The sequence below is a fragment of the Schistocerca cancellata genome, chromosome 11, assembly GCF_023864275.1.
Source record: "Schistocerca cancellata isolate TAMUIC-IGC-003103 chromosome 11, iqSchCanc2.1, whole genome shotgun sequence".
NCBI lineage: Eukaryota > Metazoa > Arthropoda > Insecta > Orthoptera > Acrididae > Schistocerca > Schistocerca cancellata.
Genome location: NC_064636.1, coordinates 99141938 through 99164080, shown reverse-complemented (window position 1 = coordinate 99164080; position 22143 = coordinate 99141938). Strand labels below are relative to the sequence as shown.

General features: G+C 38.5%; 1 protein-coding gene across 1 annotated transcript in view; it reads left to right on the top strand.

The window, feature by feature from the left end:
- The window catches only part of LOC126108441 (salivary glue protein Sgs-3-like), a 593649-nt gene that overhangs the window by 9711 nt on the left and 561795 nt on the right, over positions 1-22143 (top strand). Inside the window, exons 3-4 of the mRNA XM_049913655.1 lie at positions 14004-14153; positions 20017-20166. Of these exons, the coding sequence (XP_049769612.1) occupies positions 14004-14153; positions 20017-20166 (300 nt within the window). The remainder of the gene's footprint in view (positions 1-14003; positions 14154-20016; positions 20167-22143) is intronic.

The following is a 22143-nucleotide window of genomic DNA, read 5'->3' as shown; positions in this document are numbered from 1 at the left end:
TTTATTAAGTGAAGCACAACAAACTATAACTCTTCAAATAACAAATGTGCTTTGAAAAGCAGTCTTTTAACCTTCTCAAAATACGGTTGACTGTGCAAATGCCAACACAATATTAAATTCAAGTTCAAACACCTACTCATAAAATGAACAGTGATAAAGCTTTGTAATTCTGATCAAAGTGCATAATTAATAATCTTTTTTACTCCTATTCAATATTATTATTCTGTTAACTAACAACTTTACTTTTTACTGGTACCTTTTTAAGTAAGGCAAATTATTTAAGAAAATGATTGCAGTTCGATTTAAAAACGCACTGGCAGTGTAGTATTTCTCAAACTATAAATCTGACTTTCAACACAACTCCACACATTAGAAAGCAATCACAACTACTTTTACAGCTGCTGAATAGTCTTTTCATAATAAATTAGCACACTCGGAATTAAATTCACTAGGATAGGATTACTGGTGAGGTTTGTGATTTGGGATAATCACAATTGCAAGATAGAGCTTTTAGCAATACCGTGATTATTATTAAAATCAACCAAATTTCACAAATACCTGGTCCATTTACAGAGTGCCAAATATAAACATTTTGGTGGAAGGCTGGTGCCACTGGTGGCGTGATTTGCAGTGGCTGTTAACATGGCGGCGATGCAGTCATGGCGGTACTGTTGGCCTCGCCCTGTTATAGATCTTCTGAATTATATTTTTGCAGGGCCAAAAACAATGCCATTATACATGGTATCACCAAATGCAGAATAAAAGGTGCATAAATAACGCTCTTGGCTCCTCTGCCTCAAAACTGCAAGAATATGAGCCACAATGTTCCGCTACTGCTAGCGAGATATTAACCACAGCACTGCTCAAGCCAGACTCCTTAGCCGTCGCAAGGGACGAGTTGCCGCTTGCGTGAACGACACCTTTTCCATTCTGCCAGGCTACTTCTGTAGCTGCAGGGATTCCCCACATTTTTTACATTCAACCCTGCGTTCCCTAACTATGGACCAAGTCATTTACAGTGGATTACATAATAATCATTCCAGTAGTTATTTACATTAACAAGCTTAATTTAAACTTTGTTCCAAAAGTTAACATAACTGAAATATGTATATGTTATCAAAGAATTTCCATGACAGATAAACCACTCTACATATGACAGATACAGCACTACATAATCTACATGATCATTGGTTCAGTAATGAAATAAAATTTCTGGTATAGGAAAGGTTGATGGTGAGCTTCTAATTGTTGGGCTATGTTGTTTAACTGAACTCAACAGAAGCTAAGAGGGTCTTTTCATAGTTGTTTAGTGTTCGGCTGATCAGTGACTCGAACACAGAGCTTAATCATATGAATTTAGAGCCATTTTAACAGACCACCAAACTTTCAGTCCAGTGCCATTGTTTTGTTGTTAATGGAGGATGCCCCTCACTGGATGAGCATTCCCTTTTCCTGGAGGTTAATTACAGCCTTTACAAAACATTCTTTTCCTTGTTTACCAATAATCAACTTTCACTAGTGGCCTTACCTACCTAATGTGTACTTTCGACTTGATTTTGTAATCGATGAAATAAAATCACATAATTGTCAGCTGCCTTAATGGAATTATCGATCGTAGCCTATGGAAATTTTTGCAGCAAATGTTTCTCCCACCTGAGCAGCTGTCATCTTCTAAGAGTTTAGGTTGCACCAACACTAGATCATAGAACAAAACTCGGTGACAAGTATCAATCAAACTTCCAGAACGTTCTCCTGGTACCTTTGTTGTATTAATAACTGCAGTAGTGTGGTATTACGTGAAGGAAAGTTAATTATTTTCTATTTCTTTATTTTTGTGCTAGGGGCATATAATTTTACTAAGAGAAGAGATGCATTTGATTTATAAGGAAGTCAATCATAGGCAGTCGCTGTTCTGAGAATGGGTCCATTGTTATTCTCGAAGTGGATTCCTTTTGTTATAATTTCTGAAGAAATTTATTTTTTACTTTGAGGTGGTACTAAGCAGCTTTGTTTATCCAATATAATGTTTTTTTTGTAGAGGTCATTCATTATTGTAGTTTCTTCTGTTACTATTAACGCCACCGGTCATTGCAAAGACGAGACTTGTCTTCAGTAAACGTAGCTTACGTAGCACAGATAATCCCTCCAGATAAATTCCAGGTGGTAAAAGGAGGCCTAAAAAAAGTATCGTGCAGTTGCGTAAGAAAGTCCATAATTTTTTCTATGTAGCGTACTACATTGATGCATATTGCCTAAGAGGGCCACCCATAATTTTACTGAAACAAGTAGATTCATGCATAAGATCATAGAGATTTTGTTTTACATGTTCTCATACAGGTTGCAATAAGTTTAGTTATCAGCCATAATTTTTTATTGGAAGTTATAAATTATTCTTGGAGTGACTTACTGAATGTTGTGTTCTTGATGGTCATGAAGATTGTTGTTTAAGCCTAGAAAATGGTGCACAAAGTATTTTGTGCGTGTATGTGGTAAGTGCGCTGAACAAATCAAATCAGAAAATAATTTTCTAATTATGAGTTGGTTTGTCTTGATGTGGTGGTTTACCAGTATGGCCCAATTGATTACTGGCAAACGTCATGAAATGTGACCAGTTAACCATCATGCAACACTTTAATTCAATAGCAAATATTGCGAAGAAAGAAAGAAGTAATTTAGTGTTAAACGTCCTATCGACTGCAAGACCATAAGAGACGAAGCAGAATCTACAGCACTCAAATGTGGGAAAGGAAATAGATAGTGGCATTTCAAGGGAAAGGTCACAGCATTTGCATTGATCAGTTTAAGAAAAAAAAGGAAAATTATAAAATAAATAAAATAAAAATATTATTTAAATATTAATTATTCTATCTGTATGATGGTGATTGTGATTGTAATTGTAATAAATATTTGCTTATCTGGAACGTGGACATTTAATTCTTCGGTATCAGACGCTTGACAATGGCTTTCTCATAAAGGCAATGTTACTCGTAGTTGACCGTGAAATAAAACTGAAATAATCGGACTTCGTAAATAAATCGTTTCCAAAGACTGCTGCGGTAGGTGCGGACTCATAATCTAAATCTCAATATTTCAATAATTTGCCAGCCATGCCAATACGTCGTACAGAGGTGATTGTCTACTAAACATAAAAAAAATTACACAGTTAGTTAAATCAGATATATTCAATGTATAAGCCTACAGTTCATAATCCTACTTACTTTTATAAATATAAATTCTTTACAGAATCGAGTGCCTAGTCTGGTTGCAACTCGCAGTATTCTTATATAACATGAAATATGGCGGTGTGCCAGACAATAGAATAAAATACGTGCTTCTCGCACCACTTCTACCAGAGCTCACCCCTTTCTTAATCAAACATAAGAGTAACGTAATTGTGCTTTTGTTTTATCAGCGACACAGCGCTGCAGTTGTGTGCCATAGGCTTTATTTATTTGTCACTGATTATTTATTTAATTAATATTTCGAGTTTCCGAGGAAACTCACGCTCGGCATGCTAATGTGCCTTTATATTGCCCCCTGAATTGCGAGGCGAAAGGACACACCTGCAGGCGAGCAATTCACCTAAAGGCACAAGAAAATCTAAGTTATCTACAACTATTTACATGACTTACATTATACACATTATATACAAAATTTGAATGACGCGGGTGCGCCGTAAAAGTTCTTATGTTGGCAGATAGAGTGCGCGCATGCGCAGAAGCATCTGTGTGACTCCGGCACTGCCGTTATATCGTACAGTTAGATCACACGGCACAGTATTGCAGTTCATATTGTTCGTGTGCGCGCGTTTCTCAGTCGTTGCACAAAGAAAATATTCAACCAAGATTACATATGAAGACTACATTCTATGACAGGTAACTTAGTTTTAAATTTACAATATTTGTTATAACACAATACAACTTAGATTGTTGAATGTTCTTAGTTACATAGTATTGTTTTGAAATACTTCAAAGAAAAATGTCCGTATGTTTCAGGTGCGTTGACCTATACACATCGTGTCGTTATTACAGTTCATATTCATCTGCTGCACAATAATTTTTTACAGGTTAGTATCGTCGTGGTAAAGTTTTTTGATCACAGTAACATCGTTGTATAACAACGTGATTAATACATAAGCGTGTCCATTTCCCATTTCCATTATAGTCGTTGTGATGCAGTTCGTTGTGACTAAAAGCATTGCTTATTACAGATCAGACGTGACCCGTCGAGTAATTGGTCCACGTGCAGTTCGTTTTTTACATTCCGTGGAAGCTTGGTTGCAGAACCTCGGACGGCACATAGCTGGCGTCGATCCTTGGACAGTCCAGGTAAGAGTGTCCGTCACATTTCGAGAACATTTCATTCCCTGAAGTTCCAACCAAAATTCTTCCACCCGTCGTGTTGTTTTCTGGACAGGCAGTTTGTGTCCATTTAATCCAGTTAACATCTTGAAGTTAGGTACTGTGGTAATGTCACTAGACGATGCAGGAATTACGCACTTCACATTTTCAGTTTTTTGCTGAATATAGCTCACCTAAATGTTCGTAGTTATTAATCAAGGAATTCGTTCATCGCGTTTACATAGGTACGATGCATAATGAATGGCATTAACCGTTTCCTTCACATAGGTTTCTGCGTAGTTGCAGAGTTAGTAATGTTCGTTAATGTCCGTGAACAGAGGTTCACTATGCAATGTCTTTTTGGCACTCGTTTTGTTCAAATTTTTACATAGTAACAGTTACATGATACATCAGTTAAAAAAGTAAGTAATTATACATACACACGTCACATATTTTCTTAGCATAAACATAATACAGTTGCACATAAACATGTTTGCATCATCATTACATAGCTATAGGTTATTACATTGTGTCACGTGATGTCATCTGAAATTAAGATAGGTTAGACACAACATTCATTACATCAGTAGGCAAGACCAGGCGTTTTCACTACTCAATAAATATTCAAAATAGTAAGAGAGAGAAAATGTTCGATTCCTCGCGTTTTGTGCGTGTGTGTAGAGTGTCTGTGTGGCCTTGACTACTGATAGATGCTTTTCGTGTTGAGAGATGTGCGTCTAATCTATTTCTCAAAGTAAAAGATCGCTTGACAGATGACGTCTGTCGGTTCGTCAGGTGTCATACTAAGTCAGTGGTACCTACAATAACAAATGTTCCGTGAAAAATTAATATATCATTCACTGCTACGTAATTATTAAATTTTATTTTGATATTCTGTCTTCCAGGTGGTGGCGCGCGCTGAAAGAAGAGTTCTTCTGCCTTCAACTGCGACTCTGGAACCGCTGAAATGAAAATTTCTACACCACTTATTATATGTGTTGTAACAACAGAGTTTTTCGAGTTGCTTAGCAATATTTTGATGGGTATGACTTTGACATTATCCAGCATGAAATGCTCTAAGATCTCGGTGTGCGTATTTTTCTAAAATTCTTTGAAGTGTGCCAACGTGTTCCTTCCAAGACTGTGTAGCTATCAGTATATCATCTACATAGTGTGTGACTGTCTCAACTAAATCATCGCCAAGCACGGTATCCAGGGCTGTAATGAATACCCCAGAACTGACATTCAGTCCGAAGGGTAGAACACAAAACTGATAGGTTCGCCCCCCGAACATAAATGCAGTATATTTCCGTGAATCAGGAGTGGTACCCACCTGCCAAAACGAATTAGCGAGATCTATTGTGGAAAAATATTTTGCATCTAGAAATTTCTGTAATTGCTCTTCTAAATTTTCGGGTTTTGTGTGAACCGGTAAAATTATTTCATTAATTGCTCGTGCGTCTAACACTAACCTAATGCTTCCATTTGATTTTTTGACAACAAGTAGAGGACTACAATAAGGTGAGGTGGATGGTTCAATGACCTTCCAGTCTAACATTTGTTTTAATTCTTGCCACACAGCAGGTCGTTGAGATAACGGTACGTCATATGTCTTGTGGTAGAATATCTTATGAGGCTTAACTTCAATCTTGTATACATACGTGTTGATAACACCTAATCGTTTGGTAAAAACTTGTAAATATTTGGATAACTTTTCCTGTAGTTTTATACGTTCATGTACACTGAGAGCTGTAGCTTCACTTATCTTATGATCAAGCAATGTTTTCAAGTCCATTATCTCTGTGTCAGCTGAGTGTGTTTGCATATCTTGAATGTCATTGTCAAGTACTAACTGAACCTTGTACCCTGTACAGTGTTTGTCATGCTTTAGAGTTCTCCTGTCCAAATCAATAATAATTACACTGCCTTTATCATTTAAAATACATTTACCTTTGGAGAAGTCTATAATAGAGTCCTTCTCGCTCATAATATCTATTCCTAATATGCAATTTGTCACAAGGTTTTGTACAACCAGGAATGGCCATTGTACGGTTCCATTACCTATTTTAATGTTTACAAAAACTTGCTTCGTAACCCTACATGACTTATTACCTAGTGCAGTAGTTATTTTACAGTTTTGGGCAGGAAACTCAGGCACAGGTTCCAATTCACACATCTTTTTATAGAAATTAAAAGACAAAACGCTCACAGCTGCACCTGTATCTAGGATAATAGTAGTTGGAATCCCACCTACTACACCAGTAGTAGATGCTAAAACAATTTCATTTGTGTTTGAACGACATTGTGTACTGTCTTGTAAAAGTTCATCTGATATATTCTCATTGTGGTTGTATCTTATAAATAAAACAGGTAATTTTTGTTTAGAATTATTCGGCATATCATTATTCTGTTGTTCAAGTGTGGTGTCAAATAACTGATTAACATTGCAGCCACGACCTGGGGCATAGAAGTGACTGTTTCTAGTTTGTCGGATTAGCATTTGTACTAGGTACTGACACAGATTGAGGTTGTGCATCAGGTGTCATTTCTATTATATTCACATTTGGATATTGCCTATTATGATCTCCAAACTTTTGCGGTTGTTGTTGCTGTTGCGCATTATAACAGGGTGTATACGACCCGGGACAACCGGGAATTCCGGGAAAAACCCGGGAATTTTTTCATCCGGGAGAAAACCGGGAAAAACCCGGGAATTTTTCGGAATTCCGGGAATTTTTCATTGTTTTAGCTTTCAGTTACATTTTTGTAGTTTTGACTGCAGAATTGATACTCTAGCAAAGAATGTTATTGTATCCTGCTACTGGAGAATGATACTGCAGCAATAAAATATAAACGAGAGGGAAAAAAATAAAACTGTAGTGGCAAAGGAAATGTGCATTTTACGACAACAAAACACCGTGCACGCACAAGCGTCTACAGATAGCAAAAATATGTTAAAGGCCGTAGGGCGCAGACTGTAATTCTTCGTAACAATAAACTGCTTGCTATGAGCATGACGTCACAACTGTTCACATTAGGTTCGTTTGACCAGTTGCCAGCGGTCTGTTGCGCATGCGCATTTGACTCGCGTATAAGCAGTACCTTCTCTCGCTTCCCGCTTCTTGAAGTTTGGCTGTTAGCTGCATCGGTAGTAGCAGCAAGCAGCCAGATGCAAACGAGAAAAATTTTTCTCGCGCGCCCTAGCTGCCAGATTCGCGCTTGCACAGAGTTGTCTGAGTTGCAGTGGGGAGGGGGTTAGTCTCCACGTGACCCGTGTTTACGTTAAGTGATTTCGCTGCTTCTCTTCGTGTACAGCTCCCATATCAAATGAAAACAAAACGGATTTCTGTGGCCGGGAGCTATCAAGTGAATTAAAATGCATTCACATAATTACAGAGGGCAAAAATATATTATTAATTTCAGTTTCTGATTTTATTTTCTTTCCAAGTTAGTAGCAGTCAAGCATTAAGAAATTCCGCTGAGGCAATCATTTTATTTGAAACGAAGTGTTTCATTTAACAATTTTGGATACTTCCAACTGTTCGGTGAATTTCAAGTGCACGTTATCATCTTCTGCCATGTATGGCATTATGCCATAATAAAGAACCAAACATAAGATCGTAGAGTACTGGTACTCCAAGAAAATTTACATCCCAAAAACCACACTGAAAAGCTTAATATCAGATGGGACCTACTTCATTGTGAATCTGGAAAAAAACAATGTGCACTTCAAGCCGAATTATGCATTTTAGTATGATTCACGAAATTTTGATGCCTTTTGGAGTATCCTCTGATGCCCTGTTTCTTTTATGGTGTAGTGTAAGCTCTCTTAGTGCTTTATACACACGAACATGCGGGCTTCCTACACCACTGCAGTTGCACACGCACAATAATTCGTTTTTGGCGCTCTCTGGCAACTGGTAAATCGAACCTATAACTAACAGTATTGCGAACGGTGGTTAGAAAAGCGTTACTTTCAAAGTAAATTTCTTTTTACGCAAGATGAATTATGTTACGTGTGTGAAAGTGGGATGGATATCTAAATCAGAGAGCGTTCGAAACTGAACAGTTTGAGGACCAGCCACTTCAAGAATTTCGAGCCGAGGCATTTATGTCACAATTTTAAATTAACTGGCACATTTGTGTGATGTATCTTGAAGTATATCACACCAAAAAAAGACCAATATTACACGTGAAAGCTTAGCTTTTCTTGTAGATATACGGTACTGTGTACATTAATGTAAACCGTTAACTTTTCCTCTTGTGTGTTCGCGCTATGTAACCAGTAATCTTGCTAGTGGCTGACTATAACACGTGTCCATGGTGTGAATAGCTGCTGTCATCGGCTGGCGAGATCTCGTGGCTTGAGATATGACTCGCTTACAAAAGGACATCACAACCTCGGTTGCAACGCTCCGGAAACTAACAAGCTGTGTTTGGTGCAATTCGAATTTATACTTTCGTAATATGAAAATATGCAGCGTATATGTTGCTGCAAATCAAAGGTCTCTGCCCCGGCTTTTCTTTTTTTTTTCCGGGAAGTTCTAAGCGATTATATAAAACGTTAACCATTCAAAGGATTGATAAGTTTTACAGTTCCGAGGGAACTTTTTCTGTGCTAAGTGACAGTAGGTCGCCCGGGAAAAAGCATATTTTTTAAACGGGATATCCGGGAGAAATCCGGGAATAATCCGGGAATTTTTTTTCCTTGTCCCTGTATACACCCTGTATAACTTACCTGTCGGTCGTAAGGTATGTTCCAATTTTGTCCTGGTGGCTGCTGTGGTAAAGCAGAGTTTGAATGGAAGTACTGATCGTTACGAGTCCAACCTTGATGCTGTCTTGGCTCGTAGTTATTATTATTTCTATTTCTGTTTGTGTTTTTGTTGTTGCCTTTGTATCCGTTGTTACCGTTGTAGTTATTACCGCGGTGCCTTTTGTATGGATTGCCGCATGAAGTGTTATTACTGTTGTAACTCTTGTTTGTATTAGAATACGCGTGTTGATTTTGATTTTCGTATTGAAACGGCATGTGAGTTTGCTGTTTTTGCTGTACCGCGTATCCAACTGTGGGCGCGCCAGAATTGAGTTGGCAAACCTGCATGTTTTGCATACCACTAGTGTAAACATTGTGGCTGCTGTTTTGCCGGGCGAAGCGCTGATCTTCAAGTAACATGTCAACCGAATCTAAGGCTGTTAAAAAATAATCTGAATCGTCATCCGGGATATGTAGGAGTTTTTCTTTAATGTTGAAAGGCAATTTGGCCTTCAACGCACGGAGTATATCACGCGTTGCGACTGGTTCGTCTAAAAAGTGTCCCATGTTCAAGTATTTTTCAAAATATCTGCGTAAGTTGCCATTTTTACTGTTAAAAGTTTCAGGTTCTAAAATTTGTCTTCTGAGTCGCTCCTGGACGGATTGCGACCAGAATTTGTTCAGAAAAGCACGCTCAAACTCACTGTACGTGGTACATACGTCAGCTTGACTGTATGCCCAGACAGCTGCATCGCCTTGGATGTAACCGACAATATATGAAATCTTTTTCCGGTCACTCCAAGTGCGTGGAAATGCGTTACTAAAAGATTTAAGAAAAATCACCGGATGAATGGTTCGTTTTTCTGGGATAAAAATCTGAAATTGCCTGTGTTTCATTAAGCTTTCTTCTTCCTTCGTATTGTGATATGGATTTATTCCACTGTAATTACTGGTATGTTCAGCTGGCGAGTAATTACGATAATGTTGCTGTGGTTTACCATGATAATAGCTTGTGTTTGTGTTTGCACATCGTGGTATGTGTTGTAGTCGTGGTGTGTTTTGTTCATGTGTGTTTGTCGTGTGCGGTATGTGATGATGATGTTTGGTTTGTGGGGCGCTCAACTGCGTGGTTATCAGCGCCGAATGTGTGCGGTATGTGTGTGTCATACTCGAATGTATATTGGTTCCTGAACTGTGCATTTTGACTGATATTTTCGTTACATTCAGACTGTGGTCGATCGGTGAATTGTCTCATGGGTGCAGTGACGGATTGTACTGCGTCACTGATCAGCTGTTTGTTATTAGTAATGTATTGCGCTACGGAGTCGTGCACAATTGTTGGTAAATTTTCACGTAAGCATCTATCAAAATGTTTGTCTTTGTTCACTACCCAATCATGAAATTCTTTATTAATATTTTGAAAATGAGCTGTGGCATCAGATTGTAAGATGTCAGTCAGGTGTTGTTCAACATTGTCAAATTTATTCTGTACGTCAGTAATTCGTTTTTCAAGGTTGTCATGTACTGAAGGATATGTTTGAATTTGTTCAGTAAGAACTTCACACGTGACATTAAGGTTTTTTACTTGTGTCTGTAAAAGTGCTACGTCAGTTGTAATCTTTTCTTGTCTCGTATTAAGCTGGGAAAATTTAGTACTAAGTTCAGTCATCTGTTTGGTCAGTGTGGCGTCTATAAGTTCTACACGTTTACATAAAGTGTCATTACCTGTCTTGATTGCTATGAGATCAGATTTAATTTCGTCATTTTGTGTCTTTAACTGTGTCTTTAAGGTTGCCATGTTTTCCGCGTTCTGTTTCATTAGCATTTGTAACATGTTGGCAATGTTTACTGTTTGCAAGGTCTCTGCCCCCGCCGCGTCATTAGACATGACGTCATGTATTAACATGGGCTCTGACTGAGACTTTGAAATTTTTGTGGTGGACGGCCTATTGTCAAAATTTCCGTTAACACTTGCGTCAATATTTGATGAATCGTCACTACCGGTTGCTGTCGTAAAGTCATTTTCTAACACTTGTCTCTCGTCCGAGTCGGATTGCGTCTGAATAGTATGTCTTTGCTGTTCCATCTTTGCGTATTGTTTTCTAGTTATGACCATGCCACACGTGATATATGTTTCAAGAAAATAATGTTTGACACTGGTTTTAAAATAAAATGCAGTTGAGCATGAATCGCTCGTAGCAACAATGGCTGTTTGTTAATTTAGAAATGTAAACTGAATATGGGATTATTGTTAATGGCTGCTGTCCGTGTTACAACGTATCGTACAGAAGTCGGCCATATTGTACACTCGTGTATTGGTATTGTTGCAGAAGTTATTGTTTAAGGAAAAGTACTGAAAATGAAATTTATCACTGAAAACTGTTATGCACGAAAGAAACACTACAGAATCTACTGAAAAGCTAATACACTGAATTATACGTCTGGTCAAGCCTGCTAATGCAAAGATGCTGCGTCTTACCTTATTTTGCTGGAAGCTTCATTGCGTCTTCCCGCAAAATTTTATAATTGGCAAATATCTTCAGATTTTTGTTATTTCTCATACAGTCAAGTCCAGGTCCAGAAAGTTGATTTTTCACATGAAACAAAGAGAACAATGTAACAAATGCCAAAATAACAAGTCCGACACGCAGTCGCCAATATAAAATAAATAAAATAAAAATATTATTTAAATATTAATTATTCTATCTGTATGATGGTGATTGTGATTGTAATTGTAATAAATATTTGCTTATCTGGAACGTGGACATTTAATCATTCGGTATCAGACGCTTGACAATGGCTTTCTCATAAAGGCAATGTTACTCGTAGTTGACCGTGAAATAAAACTGAAATAATCGGACTTCGTAAATAAATCGTTTCCAAAGACTGCTGCGGTAGGTGCGGACTCATAATCTAAATCTCAATATTTCAATAATTTGCCAGCCATGCCAATACGTCGTACAGAGGTGATTGTCTACTAAACATAAAAAAAATTACACAGTTAGTTAAATCAGATATATTCAATGAATAAGCCTACAGTTCATAATCCTACTTACTTTTATAAATATAAATTCTTTACAGAATCGAGTGCCTAGTCTGGTTGCAACTCGCAGTATTCTTATATAACATGAAATATGGCGGTGTGCCAGACAATAGAATAAAATACGTGCTTCTCGCACCACTTCTACCAGAGCTCACCCCTTTCTTAATCAAACATAAGAGTAACGTAATTGTGCTTTTGTTTTATCAGCGACACAGCGCTGCAGTTGTGTGCCATAGGCTTTATTTATTTGTCACTGATTATTTATTTAATTAATATTTCGAGTTTCCGAGGAAACTCACGCTCGGCATGCAAATGTGCCTTTATAAAATGTAAACCAGGATGGTTGGGTGGACATTTGAGCCATTGGGCCTTAACTTGATAAAATGAAAATGTTTGGTCCTTAGAAAAAATTATACAATCAGAGGCTAATGAGTCCTCAGAATGTAACAGTATGCATCTGGTGTGACAAAGGTCTTTTGTGCTAAGAAATTGTTCCCAGGGATATGTCCATAGTAGTTAGCATCCGTTGTATTCGTGGTTGTCTGCAAATAATTTCATTGTGTCATTTGAAATAGTAATATGTGCTCATCAAACCAAAGGAGAAAAGTAATTTTGATTTTTATCGCCTCTACGTGTCTTTTCAACAATGATGGGTGGTGTTGATTTCAACTGTCACACAAAACATTTCAAGCCATCATTTCAAGTTAAGACATGTCACTCGTAGCAACTGGCAAAAAGGAATTCGATAATAAACATTTTCTTGTGTGCAGTCAACAACGATGATGCATGCAGGCATGCAGCATGCAGGCTTAGATTTCCACTCCACACAGAACTTTCCGTTAAGTTATTTCCGTTTGAGACATGTGCACATCGCGCTACAGCTAAACTAAGCAGATGTTTAATGTGTATTTGTGGTTAGAAAACGGTGATAGGTGCTGGATTTAAATCCCAGTAAAGGTACAAAATACTTTCCCAACATTTCAGATTCTCATCTTGATATATTTGGATATGTAATGTATTATTGCCCTTGGTTAACAATCCTATTGTTTGCTGGGTTTGAATCATCTAACACAAAACTTTATGCTATGTCATTTCAACATTTGCACACACATGCTTACATGTGGCCAAAATGATATTTAAGATCTTTCATACTTACTTAAGAGACAATAGTTGCTTAATTGGAATCCTGGATGCTAGTGTAATACAAATGTCTTAGTCATGTAATTTCAAGTTGAAACTTAAGTTTCTGGAATGTCATTTATTGCAATAAACTTGAGTATACAAGTGCTGAAGACTGTCACCTGATTATACCAGGTTTCGTGATATCTACATTATCGTGACATTAGTCTGATTGTGGACTTAGTATTACAGATCAATTTCTTCAAGTAGTGTCTCGTAGTAACCATATTGTAGAGTGAAATGCCCGTACCGAAAAGAGATCGGAGGGACTGTAAGACTGTAACATTATGTGGGTGCATACAATTTAGGTGGAGTGGAATTCAGGCCGTTGGTATAGATTTGATGGTGATAATACCTGAGCTGACCTCTCCAGTAATTCTGTAATTGAGTTTTTGCAAATCTTGGGCATTGTATGTACCTTCTGGCAGCACTTTGTTTTGAACTACCTGTTGTATCGTGTTCAGCGACTGCCGTGGGAGGCTCGGGTGGTGCAGCTGATAGTTACTAGCTTACTGGTCACTCATTTGTATTAACGGGAGCCCTGTCCCCATACGTGGCACATGTCGTCCATATAGTTGCCAGTGTGTGGATGGTCCCTCAGCAGTGCTGGCCATAGGGAGGCACCCCCACATCCCCACGAGGAAACGCCAGCCAGCTCACACCCTGCCTCTCTCTGTATGTGCAGCGCACCAGTCGTTACGGAGATGAGTACCACAACCAGAACCACCACCACCTCCGCCACTGCCACCACCTCTGCCAGCGCACCTTGCCAGACACCTGCTGCTGCGCGGCCCACGACTCCTCCACCTGATGAGGCCACTGTCTCTCAAATGCGGTGAGTTCCCTCAACACACACACACACACACACACACACACACACACACACACACCATTATATTTTATTTATTCATTCGGACTTCCAGTGAACACAGAAATATCACCAGTGAATTTTATTAAACAAAATTGTTTTCACCTTCAGTTTTAATTAAATTCCTGGAAGTTTCTTCAATTCCACCAATGATTCTTCAGTGTTCATCTGAACATTTGTGGAGACTACCTGCATCTTTATCTATAATCATCTTTGATTCAGAGTACCAATTCTTGTTGATTATTGCTCATATTCTATGTTATCTGTTGTACCATATATGTACCTTTTAGAGAGAAAAAATTCACTGTTTCATGCTGTCAAATGTCATGTAAAGATCTACAAATCCAATAAATATCTCTTGATTTTTCTCACACATTCCTGCCACTATAAGGTTGAAGGTCAAGTTGACCTCCCTGGATCCATTACTCCAAATTTAGCATCCTCAAACAGATCATCAGCTTTGTCTTCCATTCTTCTGGATGTTGTTATTTTTGTCAGTAAGTTGGATTCATGAGCTGTTTGGCTCATTGTGCGTAAGCTATCACACTTACCAGCGCTTGGTCACTTCTGTAGTGTTTGGATGTCTTTTTCTGGCTGTCTGTTGTTATGAATTGTCTCTCATCGATTATATAGACGAACGTGAAAATTCGTTTGATCGCCATTCATTATCACATTATCTAGAGCCTCATAGAAGTTAAAATTCACATTCCATTTCTGTGTACTTCAGTATCTTATTTATTTACACACTGAATTCATGTAACAATTCTCTTAAAATTTACTTCACTGATTGTCATAACTAAATTGTGATCTGATTGTACATCTGGTCCTGGGTACACCTTAAAACCCAATACCTGATTCTATAATGTGTGTCTGGTTGTGATGTACTCCAGCTGGAAATGTCTTTACCAACTAAAGCTCTGCCTCCCTCCTTAAGAGCTGAAAATGCCAAGATACCGAAGCAGCCATACAAATGTCACAGAACACAGGGCACAGCCTTGCAGCAAGTCAGCCACCCACATGTGGTGGAATGGTGCAGGAGGGCTCCTCCAAAGGGAGTGCTTGTGATGGTAACACAGAGCACCATGAACGGCAGTCAGTGATTACATTAAACCTCTCTGAGGAATTTTTGAGAAAGTTGTGACCGTGAGGTAACTTAATGGGAACAGTATAATCAATCTGTTTGACTGGGATTCATTTCCAAAACACTCCAGGAGAGTATAACCAACACTAAACAGGTGGGTGAGGAACAGATGTTCTCCAGCGCAAAAGCAAGTCATAATATTACGTATTAATAACAGTTGCCAGCCTAGTTAGGCATTTTTGTCAAACAACTAACTACAGTGGCTCTGGAGGGACCTTTGCTTTGCCTCATTAACCAAGTAGCCTAGCACATGAGGGCTATTAAACTTTAATGGTTTGATGAACCATGTTCATTAACAAAACTACACAAGTGTGTATGGGAAATGGTGAGTATTGTCATGAATAATTATTTATTAAGTGAAGCACAACAAACTATAACTCTTCAAATAACAAATATGCTTTGAAAAGCAGTCTTTTAACCTTCTCAAAATACGGTTGACTGTGCAAATGCCAACACAATATTAAATTCAAGTTCAAACACCTACTCTTAAAATGAACAGTGATAAAGCTTTGTAATTCTGATCAAAGTGCATAATTAATAATCTTTTTTACTTCTATTCAATATTATTATTCTGTTAACTAACAACTTTACTTTTTACTGGTACCTTTTTAAGTAAGGCAAATTATTTAAGAAAATGATTGCAGTTCGATTTAAAAACGCACTGGCAGTGTAGTATTTCTCAAACTATAAATCTGAACTTTAAACACAACTCCACACATTAGAAAGCAATCACAACTACTTTTACAGCTGCTGAATAGTCTTTTCATAATAAATTAGCACACTCGGAATGAAATTCACTAGGATAGGATTACTGGTGAGGTTTGTGATTTGGGATAATCACAATTGCAAGATAGAGCTTTTAGCAATACCGTGATTATTATTAAAATCAACCAAATTTCACAAATACCTGGTCCATTTACAGAGTGCCAAATATAAACATTTTGGTGGAAGGCTGGTGCCACTGGTGGCGTGATTTGCAGTGGCTGTTAACATGGCGGCGATGCAGTCATGGCAGTACTGTTGGCCTCGCCCTGTTATAGATCTTCTGAATTATATTTTTGCAGGGCCAAAAACAATGCCATTATACATGGTATCACCAAATGCAGAATAAAAGGTGCATAAATAACGCTCTTGGCTCCTCTGCCTCAAAACTGCAAGAATATGAGCCACAATGTTCCGCTACTGCTAGCGAGATATTAACCACAGCACTGCTCAAGCCAGACTCCTTAGCCGTCGCAAGGGACGAGTTGCCGCTTGCGTGAACGACACCTTTTCCATTCTGCCAGGCTACTTCTGTAGCTGCAGGGATTCCCCACATTTTTTACATTCAACCCTGCGTTCCCTAACTATGGACCAAGTCATTTACAGTGGATTACATAATAATCATTCCAGTAGTTATTTACATTAACAAGCTTTATTTAAACTTTGTTCCAAAAGTACACATAACTGAAATATGTATACGTTATCAAAGAATTTCCATGAGAGATAAACCACTCTACATATGACAGATACAGCACTACATAATCTACATGATCATTGGTTCAGTAATGAAATAAAATTTCTGGTATAGGAAAGGTTGATGGTGAGCTTCTAATTGTCGGGCTATGTTGTTTAACTGAACTCAACAGAAGCTAAGAGGGTCTTTTCATAGTTGTTTAGTGTTCGGCTGATCAGTGACTCGAACACAGAGCTTAATCATATGAAGCTAGAGCCATTTTAACAGACCACCAAACTTTCAGTCCAGTGCCGTTGTTTTGTTGTTAACGGAGGATGCTCCTCACTGGATGAGCGTTCCCTTTTCCTGGAGGTTAATTACAGCCTTTACAAAACATTCTTTTCCTTGTTAACCGATAATCAACTTTCACTAGTGGCCTTACCTACCTAATGTGTACTTTCGACTTGATTTTGTAATCGATGAAATAAAATCACATAATTGTCAGCTGCCTTAATGGAATTATCGATCGTAGCCTATGGAAATTTTTGCAGGAAATGTTTCTCCCACCTGAGCAGCTGTGATCTTCTAAGAGTTTAGGTTGCACCAACACTAGATCATAGAACAAAACTCGGTGACAAGTATCAATCAAACTTCCAGGACGTTCTCCTGGTACCTTTGTTGTATTAATAACTGCAGTAGTGTGGTATTGCGTGAAAGAAAGTTAATTATTTTCTAGTTCTTTATTTTTGTGCTAGGGGCATATAATTTTACTAAGAGAAGAGATGCATTTGATTTATAAGGAAGTCAATCATAGGCAGTCGCTGTTCTGAGAATGGGTCCATTGTTATTCTCGAAGTGGATTCCTTTTGTTATAATTTCTGAAGAAATTTATTTTTTACTTTTAGGTGGTACTAAGCAGCTTTGTTTATCCAATATAATGTTTTTTTGAAGAGGTCATTCATTATTGTAGTTTCTTCTGTTACTATTAACGCCACCAGTCATTGCAAAGACGAGACTTGTCTTCAGTAAACGTAGCTTACGTAGCACAGATAATCCCTCCAGATAAATTCCAGGTGGTAAAAGGAGGCCTAAAAAAAGTATCGTGCAATTGCGTAAGAAGGTCCATAATTTTTTCTATGTAGCGTACTACATTGATGCATATTGCCTAAGAGGGCCACCCATAATTTTACTGAAACAAGTAGATTCATGCATAAGATCATAGAGATTTTGTTTTACATGTTCTCATACAGGTTGCAATAAGTTTAGTTATCAGCCATAATTTTTTATTGGAAGTTATAAATTATTCTTGGAGTGACTTACTGAATGTTGTACTCTTGATGGTCATGAAGATTGTTGTTTAAGCCTAGAAAATGGTGCACAAAGTATTTTGTGCGTGTATGTGGTAAGTGCGCTGAACAAATCAAATCAAAAAATAATTTTCTCATTTTGAGTTGGTTTGTCTTGATGTGGTGGTTTACCAGTATGGCCGAATTGGTTACTGGCAAACGTCATGAAATGTGACCAGTTAACCATCATGCAACACTTGAATTCAATAGCAAATATTGTGGAAGAAAGAAAGAAGTAATTTAGTGTTAAATGTCCTATCGACTGCAAGACCATAAGAGACGAAGCAGAATCTACAGCACTCAAATGTGGGAAAGGAAATAGATAGTGGCATTTCAAGGGAAAGGTCACAGCATTTGCATTGATCGGTTTAAGAAAAAAAAGGAAAATGTAAACCAGGATGGTTGGGTGGACATTTGAGCCATTGGGCCTTAACTTGATAAAATGAAAATGTTTGTTTGGTGCTTAGAAAAAAATGTACAATCAGAGGCTAATGAGTCCTCAGAATGTAACAGTGTGACAAAGGTCTTTTGTGCTAAGACATTGTTCCCAGGGATATGTCCATAGTAGTTAGCATTCGTTGTATTCGTGGTTGTCTGCAAATAATTTCATTGTGTCATTTGAAATAGTAATATGTGCTCATCAAACCAAAGGAGAAAAGTAATTTTGATTTTTATCGCCTCTACGTGTCTTTTCAACAATGATGGGTGGTGTGTATTTCAACTGTCACACAAAACTTTTCAAGCCATCATTTCAAGTTAAGACATGTCACTCGTAGCAACTGGCAAAAAGGAATTCGATAATAAACATTTTCTTGTGTGCAGTCAACAACGATGATGCATGCAGGCATGCAGCATGCAGGCTTAGATTCCCACCCCACACAGAAGTTTCCGTCAAGTTATTTCCGTTTCAGACATGTGCACATCTCGCTACAGCTAAACTAAGCAGATGTTTAATGTGTATTTGTGGTTGGAAAACAATGATAGGTCCTGGATTCAAATCCCAGTACTGGTACAAAATACTTTCTCAACATTTCAGATTCTCATCTTGCATATATTTGGATATGTAATGTATTATTGCCCTTGGTTAACAATCCAATTGTTTGCTGGGTTTGAATAATCTAACACAAAACTTTATGCTATGTCATTTCAACATTTGCACACACATGCTTACATGTGGCCAAAATGATATTTAAGATCTTTCATACTTACTTAAGAGACAATAGTTGCTTAATTGGAATCCTGGATGCTAGTGTAATACAAATGTCTTAGTCATGTAATTTCAAGTTGAAACTTAAGTTTCTGGAATGTCATTTATTGCAATAAACTTGAGTTTACAAGTGTTGAAGACTGTCACCTGATTATACCAGGTTTCGTGATATTTACATTATCGTGACATTAGTCTGATTGTGGACTCAGTATTACAGATCAATTTTTTCAAGTAGTGTCTCGTAGTAACTATATTGTAGAGTGAAATGCCCATAGCGAAAAGAGATGGGAGGGACTGTAAGACTAACATTATGTGGGTGCATACAATTTAGGTGGAGTGGAATTCAGGCCGTTGGTATAGATCTGATTGTGATAATACCTGAGCTGACCTCTCCAGTAATTCTGTAATTGAGTTTTTGCAAATGTTGGGCATTGTATGTACCTTCTGGCTGCACTTTGTTTTGAACTACCTGTTGTATCGTGTTCGGCGACTGCCGTGGGAAGCTCAGGTGGTTCAGCTGATAGTTACTAGCTTACTCATTTGTATTAACGGGAGCCCTGTCCCCATATGTGGCACATGTCGTCCATATAGTTGCCAGTGTGTGGATGGTCCCTCAGCAGTGCTGGCCATAGGGAGGCACCCCCACATCCCCACGAGGAAACGCCAGCCAGCTCACACCCTGCCTCTCTCTGTATGTGCAGTGCACCAGTCGTTACGGAGCTGAGTACCACAACCAGAACCACCACCACCTCCGCCACTGCCACCACCTCTGCCAGCGCACCTTGCCAGACACCTGCTGCTGCGCGGCCCACGACTCCTCCACCTGATGAGGCCACTGTCTCTCAAATGCGGTGAGTTCCCTCAACACACACACACACACACACACACACACACACACACACACACACACACACACACACACACCATTATATGGTAGATCAGACATAAATACTGAAAAGCATCAGAACAAACATTCATGGGTGGTATCCTCAGGACTAGATCATAGTATCATGGGAGAGAGGTTAATTAAGAATAGGTTGGTAGAGAAAATAGCTATTGTCAACAGTTCAGTGACTTATTCTCATCAAGATCAGCGAACCAATGCCAACAATAATTCATGCAATGTCATCCACAGAAAATTTAGTGGCAGGTAGAGTATGAGTGCACTGAATGTGTTACACTATGTCAAATGAGATAATTGTATGTTATTCTGGATGTATTGGAATGATCTAGCAGAGGTCACACATAGACACACATTTACGAGACCATTTTTGGTTCTCGTCAGGAATGAGACGGGAAAAAACAACCCAATAATTTGCTATAAAGTTTCTGTTAGTAAGAAAAATTACACTCTGCAAGCACCAGCCAGAAGCAAACGTCAGCAGAGCCTTAGCTTGTCAGGGAGTGGTCCACCTTGGTTGCCCCACTGCTGTAACAGCCAGTTCCAGTAACCACAGACATGCCAAACAGAAACTCTGCCTCCTGTTCACAATGTCCGTCTGTGTGAGCAACAGATTTGCAGTGCCATGAGCCCCCTGAATTCACGGTCAGTTGTGGTACGCATTCCTCTCTGTCTTTCCCTTCAATTTTTAACCTCAACAAGTACCTCTAGTGCCACAGCAGTTATTCCCTGATGCCTTCAAATATAACTTACTATGCTGACCCTCGTACTTGTCACAGTTTTCCACATACCACACTATCCTCACCTGTTCTGCACAGACATTCCACAGTTCTTCTGTTAAGAGTTCATCTACCGTATTTACTCGAATCTAAGCCGCACTTTTTTTCCGGTTTTCGTAATCCAAAAAACCGCCTGCGGCTTAGAATCAAGTGCAAAGCAAGCGGAAGTTATGAAAAATGTTGGTACGTGCCGCCACAACTAACTTCTGCCGTCGAATATATGTAGCCCTACGCAGGCAATTTTGTAGGCAGAAAGATAAATACTGGCGCCAAAACCTCTGCGTCAGTAAATAATTTTTTTAAAAAAAGTGGAAGACGAGGTTTTTTTCTCCGCCGTGACTTTCGACCACTGCATTTTCATACATTATCCAACAAAGTAAATACAAATTCCGTATTGTTCATCTTCGAATGTAGCACAATTTCAGTGTACTACGACAATCTGACTGGCGAGACTGTTTGGGATGTTTGTCAATATGGCCAAGTCTACGTTCTGAATTTTTTCCTATCTGTGAGAAGAGATGGTTGCTAATAGGAACCTGATGAAATTTGAATCACATACAGTATTCTCGTCACCATAAGAATAATACGAATATAAACATTTTGCCATGTATTCTTTCGTGTTTTCTGCTATATCATTTAAATCCTGTCTGCCTAATAAACCACGAAACTAGAGTGAGACAACAGCAAACGCGGAAGAATATACGTATCGTCTCATGTTTATATTCGTAATATTCTTATGCCTAATAGTGATACAGCCAGAAATGAAGCACGGCAAGTGACTTAGATTTTTAAATCTAAGATGACTCTAATTTCTGTGCAGAATTTGATGTAATAAAGAAGCGGCCGCAAAGATTTTCAAACGGAGAAAAATTTTCGCCTAACTCTCGTTCAGAACATGTTCTATCATACGCAGTCTATTATTTGATTCTTGTTGATCATTATCAAAGAAAGCAGCAGTGTAAGTAACAACAAATAGCAGTCTTGTCATTGTTTCGCTTATGAGACGATTCCTCTCTCTTCTTTTTATTGTACGCGGCGGTAGCGCGCACAAAAGCAAGCCATGCCGCGAGCCGCGACAGGCCGTAAACCCGCAATATCAGAATGCGACAAACAATGCATGACACAGTGCAGTAATGCATTTTCAGCTT